Source organism: Theropithecus gelada, chromosome 20, assembly GCF_003255815.1.
Source record: "Theropithecus gelada isolate Dixy chromosome 20, Tgel_1.0, whole genome shotgun sequence".
Lineage (NCBI taxonomy): Eukaryota > Metazoa > Chordata > Mammalia > Primates > Cercopithecidae > Theropithecus > Theropithecus gelada.
Window position 1 is genome coordinate 55458468 of NC_037688.1, and position 8409 is coordinate 55466876.

At 52.3% G+C, this 8409-nt stretch overlaps 1 protein-coding gene across 8 annotated transcripts in view; it reads left to right on the forward strand.

The window, feature by feature from the left end:
• ALDOA (aldolase, fructose-bisphosphate A) overlaps positions 1–2604 on the forward strand; it is a 17585-nt gene extending 14981 nt beyond the window's left edge. For all 8 annotated transcript variants that reach the window (XM_025370109.1, XM_025370110.1, XM_025370112.1 and 5 more), the window contains 6 exons: positions 839–893; positions 1011–1171; positions 1500–1583; positions 1694–1868; positions 2020–2219; positions 2307–2604. In XM_025370109.1, coding sequence (XP_025225894.1) covers positions 839–893; positions 1011–1171; positions 1500–1583; positions 1694–1868; positions 2020–2219; positions 2307–2402 — 771 coding nt within the window. In that variant the 3' untranslated portion in view covers positions 2403–2604. The remainder of the gene's footprint in view (positions 1–838; positions 894–1010; positions 1172–1499; positions 1584–1693; positions 1869–2019; positions 2220–2306) is intronic.
• Positions 2605–8409: the final 5805 nt, after the last annotated feature.

Here is an 8409-nt window from a genome sequence, read left to right on the forward strand (position 1 = left end):
TTTTTTTTTTTTTTTTTTTGAGACGGAGTCTCGCTGTGTCGCCCAGGCTGGAGTGCAGTGGCGCGATCTCGGCTCACTGCAAGCTCCGCCTCCCGGGTTCACGCCATTCTCCCGCCTCAGCCTCCGAGTAGCTGGGACTACAGGCGCCCGCCACCACGCCCGGCTAGTTTTTTGTATTTTTAGTAGAGACGGGGTTTCACCATGTTAGCCAGGATGGTCTCGATCTCCTGACCTCGTGATCCACCCGCCTCGGCCTCCCAAAGTGCTGGGATTACAGGCTTGAGCCACCGCGCCCGGCCAGCTTTTTGTATTTTTTAGTGGAGACGGGGTTTCACCGTGTTAGCCAGGATGGTCTCGATCTCCTGACCTCGTGATCCGCCCATCTCGGCCTCCCAAAGTGCTGGGATTACAGGCTTGAGCCACCGCGCCCGGCCTTTTTTGTATTTTTAGTAGACAGGGTTTCACCATGTTAGCTAGGATGGTCTCAATCTCCTGATCTCGTGATCCGCTTTTCTTGGCCTCTCAAAGTGTTGGGATTACAGGCGTGAGCCACTGCGCCCGGCTTAAGTAACTAAGTAATTGTAACTAAGTGAAAATATTTGCCAGCCCTGAGATGCAATTTAAGAGATTAAGTAAATTTGGGGGAAGACTGGGGCTAAAGAAGAGGAAAGAGGTTGACGCTCAGCTACTTAGGCTGAGGCAGGAGGATCACTTGAGCCCAGGAAGTGGAGGCTTCAGTGAGCTGAGATCCCACCACTGTACTCCAGCCGGGGCAACAGTGGGAAGGGTACTAGAGGTCATTTCCTGTGTATTAATGCTGTTACCCGGACCCCAACAGGTAGACAAGGGCGTGGTTCCCCTGGCAGGGACAAATGGCGAGACTACCACCCAAGGTGAGAACTGTTTGATTCTCTGCCCTACGAACCCAGCCAGAGTAGGTTTGGGTGCTGAGAGGAGTGGAAACCACATGCCCCTCCCCACTGTGCTCTGACCCCTCCGTCTTCTTTTAGGGTTGGATGGGCTGTCTGAGCGCTGTGCCCAGTACAAGAAGGATGGAGCTGACTTCGCCAAGTGGCGTTGTGTGCTGAAAATTGGGGAACACACCCCCTCAGCCCTCGCCATCATGGAAAATGCCAATGTCCTGGCCCGTTATGCCAGCATCTGCCAGCAGGTGGGCCTGCAGGTCCCCAATAGGCCACCTCCCACCTCATTTGGTTCCAGTGTTGTTAACTTGCCAGTCACCCGCCATGATGCCTATCTCCCCCAAAGCAAGCATCAGCTTTGCCCGGTCGAGAGCACTCAAGGGCTGTTCGAGGCAGAGGGGCTAAGGAGGGATTGTGGGTGGATCTGAGGAGGCGCCTGTCTCCTGTCATCTGCTGAGGGCTTTGAAGCCTGAGTCCCTGGCATCATCAAGATATGGTCTTAACCAGTGGCTATGGAGAGCGGTAGGTGGGACTCCAGGTTAGGAGGCCTCAGTGACCCTGTCCCTCACTCTGCAGAATGGCATTGTGCCCATCGTGGAGCCTGAGATCCTCCCTGATGGGGACCATGACTTGAAGCGCTGCCAGTATGTGACCGAGAAGGTAAGTGACTGCCTGCCTGACCAGTGCAAGGTGACTGGGCGGGGACCCTGGGGCTAACCCCTATCCTCTCCTCCACCCCACTACCCCACCATGCCCCTGCTCTGCTCCAGGTGCTGGCTGCTGTCTACAAGGCTCTGAGCGACCACCACATCTACCTGGAAGGCACCTTGCTGAAGCCCAATATGGTCACCCCAGGCCACGCTTGCACCCAGAAGTTTTCTCATGAGGAGATTGCCATGGCGACCGTCACAGCGCTGCGCCGCACAGTCCCCCCGGCTGTCACTGGTGAGGCCCACACTGTCATCTTGACCTCTAGGCAGTAGATGAGCTCTACCCACAACCCTATGCCCATCTGGACGGATTTCCATGGCAGCTTCCACCAGCTCCTGCCAGCTCCCTGGGTCTCTGACCACAGCCTCTCGCCCCTGCTCTACAGGGATCACTTTCCTGTCTGGAGGCCAGAGTGAGGAGGAGGCATCCATCAATCTCAATGCCATTAACAAGTGCCCCCTGCTGAAGCCCTGGGCCCTGACCTTCTCTTATGGCCGAGCCCTGCAGGCCTCTGCCCTGAAGGCCTGGGGTGGGAAGAAGGAGAACCTGAAGGCTGCACAGGAGGAGTACGTCAAGCGAGCCCTGGTAAGGATAGGCAGGAGGTGGGCAGGGTCCCTGGGTGGACGGGACTTGGAGAAGAACCCTTCTCACTCCACCCCTCTCCCCGCTTAGGCCAACAGCCTTGCCTGTCAAGGAAAGTACACCCCGAGCGGTCATGCTGGAGCTGCTGCTAGCGAGTCCCTCTTCGTCTCTAACCACGCCTATTAGGCGGAGGTGTTCCCAGGCTGCCCCCAACACTCCAGGCCCTGCCCCCTCCCACTCTTGAAGAGGGGGCCTCCTCCTCGGGGATCCAGACTGGCTTGCCCGCGCTCTTGCCTCCCTCGTGACAGTGGTGTATGGTGTCGTCTGTGAATGCTAAGTCCATCACCCTTTCCAGCACACTGCCAAATAAACAGCTATTTAAGGGGGAGTCGGCCATCCGTGTCTTGTGTCTAATGCAGGGGAGGGCCTGGGGAGGCAACAGAGCCCAGAAGAAGAAAGAGCCCCTGTTCTCTGTTCTTCCTTTCGGGGCAGTAAAGGGGTGAAAGGGGAAAGGAGTTTCCTGCTCTGTTTTATATTTGGCCAGGGCTTTGAGAGAGGCTGAGAGCTTGTGACATTTTCTTCCAGCCACTACAGGCTCTGCCCCTTCACCTAACAGCATCAGATAGGGCTCGCAGCTGGGGAGTATGGTTGTAACTGCTCATGTCTTAGGAGGCTGCAGCCTCAGCCTCACTTTTAGGCCCAGAACTCAAGGGGGGCAGAAGACCCCTGTGACAGAAACCCACTAATTAGCTCACTTTTCCTGAGTGACATGAGCTAGGCAACATAATGGGTGTTCTATATGAGTAGATGCTGTTATTTTCAACTTATACCTAAGGCTCTTTTGCCCAAGATTGAACTGTTGCTTGGTGGAAAGGATGCTCATGCATATCTCTTGGTTGTTTTTTTTTTTTGTTTTTTTTTTTGAGACAGTCTCACTCTGTCACCCAGACTGGAATGCAGTGGCACGATCTTGGCTCACTGCAACGTCTGCCTCCCAGGCTCAAGCAGTTGTCCTGCCTCAGCCTCCTGAGTAGCTGGGATTACAGGCACATGCCACTGTCACCTGGCTAATTTTTGTATTTTTTAGTAGAGGCGGGGTTTTACCACGTTGGCCAGACTAGTCTGTAACTCCTGACATCACATGGTTCTCCACCTCAGCCTCCCAAAGTGCTGGGACTACAGGCGCCCGCCACCACACCCGGCTAATTTTTTTGTAGTTTCAGTAGAGACGGGGTTTCACCTTGTTAGCCAGGATGGTCTCGATCTCCTGACCTTGTGATCCGCCCACCTCGGCCTCCCAAAATGCTGGGATTACAGGTGTGAGCCACTGCACTCGGCCATCTTTTTTCTTTTTGAGACAGTTTCGCTCTTGTCGCCCAGGCTGGAGTGCAATGACACGGTCGATGCTCACTGCAACCTCCCCCTCCCGGGTTCAAGTGATTCTCCTGCCTCGGCCTACATAGTAGCTGGGATTACAGGCGCACGCCACCATGCCCAGCTAATTTTTGTGTTTTTAGTAGAGACGAGGTTTCGCCATGTTGGTCAGGCTGGTCTTGAACTCCTGACCTCAGGTAATCCGCCAGCCTCGGCCTTCCCAATTTGCTGGGATGATAGGCTTGAGCCACCGCGCACAGCCTGTTTTCCCATTTTAACAGGAGATGGAATTAGAGAGGGCTTCTTAGTCTCCTTTGGGCAATGGAATCCCATAAAAACCTTGAATTGTTTCCAGCACCCCCTTGATAATGCAGATACAGAAGTTCAGCTATAGAGCTCAGGCTCCAGGTCAAGAACTGAGCCTTTGCAGCTGCTGCTTTCCACGAAGCTAGAATGAGCGTGCTGTGCCCTTACTTTGGGCCCTTCCCCAATGACCCAGGCTGGGGTGTACAGTAACTACATCAGCCCTCTGGACCTAGAGAATATCTGCAGTGATTGAGGTAGAACGGACTTACCTAGAACCTTCTAGGAGTATAAAAACTTGATCCTAGGCTGGGCGCAGTGGTTCATGCCTATAATCCCACCATTTTGGGAGACCAAGGTGGGTGGATCACGAGGTCAGGAGTTTGAGAACAGCCTGGCCAACATAGTGAAACCTCGTCTCTACTAAAAATACAAAAATTATCCAGGCCTAGTGGTGTGCACCTGTAGTTCCAACTACTCGGGAGGCTGAGGCAGGAGAATTGCTTGAACCCAGGAGGCGGAGGTAATGGTGAGCTGAGATTGTGCCACTGCACTCCAGCCTAGGCAACAGAGCCAGACTCCGTCTCAAAAAATAAAAATTAAAATAAAACCTGGTCCTTCCCTTTTCTGCATATTTTGTTTCTATTGCCTACATCTAAAACAAAACCAATCACTATTATTCCCCCAAACTTTGGATTTATTTGTCTGCCTAGCCTCATTCAACTCTGGGAAACACACTGAAGTGAAGCAAATAAAAATTGAAGGTCAGTAGAAGACGGCAAAGGGGACATTCCAAAAGGGAATGTGCAGAGGCTCAGAGACTGGAGAGATTGTTTAAAGATCAATAGTTTCAGCTGGATGCGGTGGCTCACACCTGTAATCCTAGCACTTTGGGAGGCCAAGGCGGGTGGATCGCAAGGTCAGGAGTTCAAGACCAGCCTGGCCAATATGGTGAAACCCCCGTCTCCATTAATAATATAAAAATTAGCTGGGTGTGGTGGTGCACGCCCGTAGTCCTAGCTACTCGGGAGACTGAGGTAGAAGAATCGCTTGAACCCAGGAGGTGCAGGTTGCGGTGAGCTGAGATTGCACCACGGCACTCCAGCCTGGGAGACAGAGTGAGACTCCGTCTCAAAAAAAAAAAAAAAAAAAAAAAAGAGACTAGAGAAGCAGAGAACATCGTATACCAGTTTGGGAGTTTTGGACTTTATTTATATTTTTTGAGATGAAGTCTTCGCTCTGTAGCCCAGGTTGGAGGGCAGTGGTGTGATCTGGGCTCACTGCAACCTCTGCCTCCCAGGTTCAAGCGATTGTCCTGCCTCAGCCTCTCCAGAGTAGCTGGGATTACAGGCGTGTGCCACTGCACCTGGGTAATTTTTTGTATTTTTCTTCTTTCTTTTGGTAGAGATGGGGTTTCACCATGTTGGCCAGGCTGGTCTTGAACTCCTGACCTCAGGTAATCTGCCCACCTTGGCCTCCCAAAGTGCTAGGATTACAGGCGTGAGCCACCACGCCCGTCCTGGACCTCTTAATTTTATGATAATCTGAGTTCCCAAAAGAGTAATTGATAGAAAAAAAACTAGACCTGAGGACACAACTTTCTAAGTTCAAATTTCTTCTATTTTTTTTGAGAGAGCCAGGCTGGAGTGCAGTGTCACAATTTCAGCTCACTGCAACTTCCGCCTCCCGGGTTCAAGCAATTCACCTGCCTCAGCCTCCCAGGTAGCTGGGACTACAAGCGCACCACCAAGCCCAGCTTTTTTTTTTTTTTTTTTTTTTTTTAATAGTAGAGACGGGGTTTCACCATGTTGGTCAGGCTGATCTCGAACTCCTGACCTCAGGTGATCCACCTGCCTTGGCCTCCCAAAGTGCTGGGATTACAGGCTTGAGCCACCACACCCAGCCGGGTTCAAATTTCTTATTCTTTGTGTTTACAGACTGGGTCTCACTCTGTTGCCCAGCCTGGTCTTGAACTACTGGGCTCAAGTGATTCACCTCGGCCTCCCAAAGTGCTGAGATTACGTGCTTGAGCCACCACACCTGGCCCTGGATTCAAATTTCAGTGTAAAATCCCCAATCCACAGTTATACAAGCAATGAACGAGTTATTTAACCTCTCTGAGCCAGTTTCCTCCTCTTAAAAAAGGCATAAACTTTCACTCAATAGTAAGCAACTAAGAAGCCGGGCACGGTGGCTCAAGCATGTAATCCCAGCGCTTTCGGAGGCCAAGGCAGGTGGATCACCTGAGGTCAGGAGTTTGAGATCAGCCTGACCAACATGGTGAAAGCCCGTCTCTATTAAAAATGCAAAAATTAGCTGGGTGTGGTGGCGGGTGCTTGTAATCCCAGCTACTCAGGACGCTGAGGCAGGAGAGTTGCTTGAACCCCGGAGGCAGCGGTTGCGGTGAGCCAAAATTGCTCCATTGCACTCCAGCCTGGGCGACAAGAGCAAAGATCTGTCTTAAAAAAATAAACAAATGAAAATACAAAAATTAGCCAGGCGTGGTGGCGCCCAGTACTTGGGAGGCTGAGGCAGGAGAATAACCGCTTGAACCTGGAAGGTGGAGGTTGCAGTGAGCCAAGATTGCACCACTGCACTCCAGTCTGGGCGAGAAACCAAGCCTTCGCCTCAAAAAAAAAAAAAGAAGAGGAGGAGGCCGGGAGAGGAGGCTCACGCCTGTAATCCCAGCACTTCAGGAGACCGAGTCGGGTGGATCACGAGGTCAGGAGATTGAGACCATCCTAGCTAACATGATGAAACCCCGTCTCTACTAAAAATACAAAAAATAAAATAATTGGCCAGGTGCGGTGGCTCACGCCGCTAATCCCAGCACTTTGGGAGGCCGAGGCGGGCGGATCACAAGGTCAGGAGATCGAGACCATCCTGGCTAACACGGTGAAACCCTGTCTCTACTAAAAAATACAAAAAAAATTAGCCGGGCGTGGTGGTGGGCGCCTGCAGTCCCAGCTACTCAGGAGGCTGAGGCAGGAGAATGGCATGAACCCGGGAGGCGGAGCTTGCAGTGAGCCGAGATCGCGCCACTGCACTCCAGCCTGGGCGACAGAGCAAGAGAGCGAGACTCTGTCTCAAAAAAGAAGAAGAAGAAGAAGAAGAAAAAAAGCAACTAAGAAATGTCAAGGGGGTACCATTTTGGAATCAGAGAAGTCATGCTGACTGAGGCACAGGCTTGGCGTGGGAAAAGTGCATTCCAATATGGTAACTTCTGAAGTTGTCCATGGCAAATATTTCTCTGACGGCAAAGGAAGAGATCCGAACCGGGATTCCCTCATCCATTGAAAAAGTATTAACAAGTATTTATGTATGCCTACTGTGCCAGGCCTTATTCTAACCACTGGGGCTGCAATATTTAAAAAGACAAAGTTGGATCCTCCAAGGATTGTAGTGGGGAAGGCTAACAAAATAACAAAAATATGTAACATTTTTTAAAAAGTGCAATAAAGTTACAAAGCCTAGCCCCAGCTCTGCTTGTTTCCCTAGCTGAAATGGAGGATGGCCAGGTGCGGTGGCTCACACCTGTAATCCCAGCACTTTGGGAGGCCCGAGGCGGGAGGATGGTTTGAGCCCAGGGGTTCGAAGTGACAGTGAGTTATGATAGCCCCACTGACTCCAGCCTGAGCGACAGAGAGAGACCCTGTCTCTAATTTAGGAAAAAGAAAGTTGCCGGGCACGGTGGCTCAAGCCTGTAATCCCAGCACTTTGGGAGGCCGAGACGGGTGGATCACGAGGTCAGGAGATCGAGACCATCCTGACTAACACGGTGAAACCCCGTCTCTACTAAAAAATGCAAAAAACTAGCCGGGCGAGGTGGTGGGCGCCTGTAGTCCCAGCTGCTCGGGAGGCTGAGGCCGGAGAATGGCGTGAACCCGGAAGGCGGAGCTTGCAGTGAGCTGAGATCCGGCCACTGCACTCCAGCCTGGGCGACAGAGCGAGACTCTGTCTCAAAAAAAAAAAAAAAAAAGAAAGTTGTGGCCGGGCTTGGTGGCTAACGGCTGTAATCCCAGCACTTTGGGAGGCGAAGGGGGGGCGGGGGCGTATCACCTGAGGTACGCAGTTCGAGACCAGTCTGACCAACATGGAGAAACCACGTCTCTGTTAAAAATACAAAATTAGCCTGGCGTGGTGGCGCATGCCTGTAACCCCAGCTACTAAGGAGGTTGAGGCAGGCGGATTGCTTGAACCCGGGAGGCGGAGGTTGCGGTGAGCCGAGATCGTGCCATTGCCCTCCCGCCTGGGCAAGAGCAAAACTCCGCCTCAAAAAGAAAGAAAGAAAGTTGTTAAAACATTTTTATAAAATGAAAGGGGAGGTGACTGTTCTAGGGTTTCTAACAGCCTCCACATCGCCCAGCAACAGAGCCCACAAAACTGCCCCTGGCCGCCACCGGGATCCTCCAGCTTCTTCCCTATCTGCGGTTGGGGAAGTGGTGCAGGGGTCGCTGCGAAGGAGGGAGAGGAGCGTGTATGACGCCACATCCGGCGCGCGGCGGAACTGGCCTCC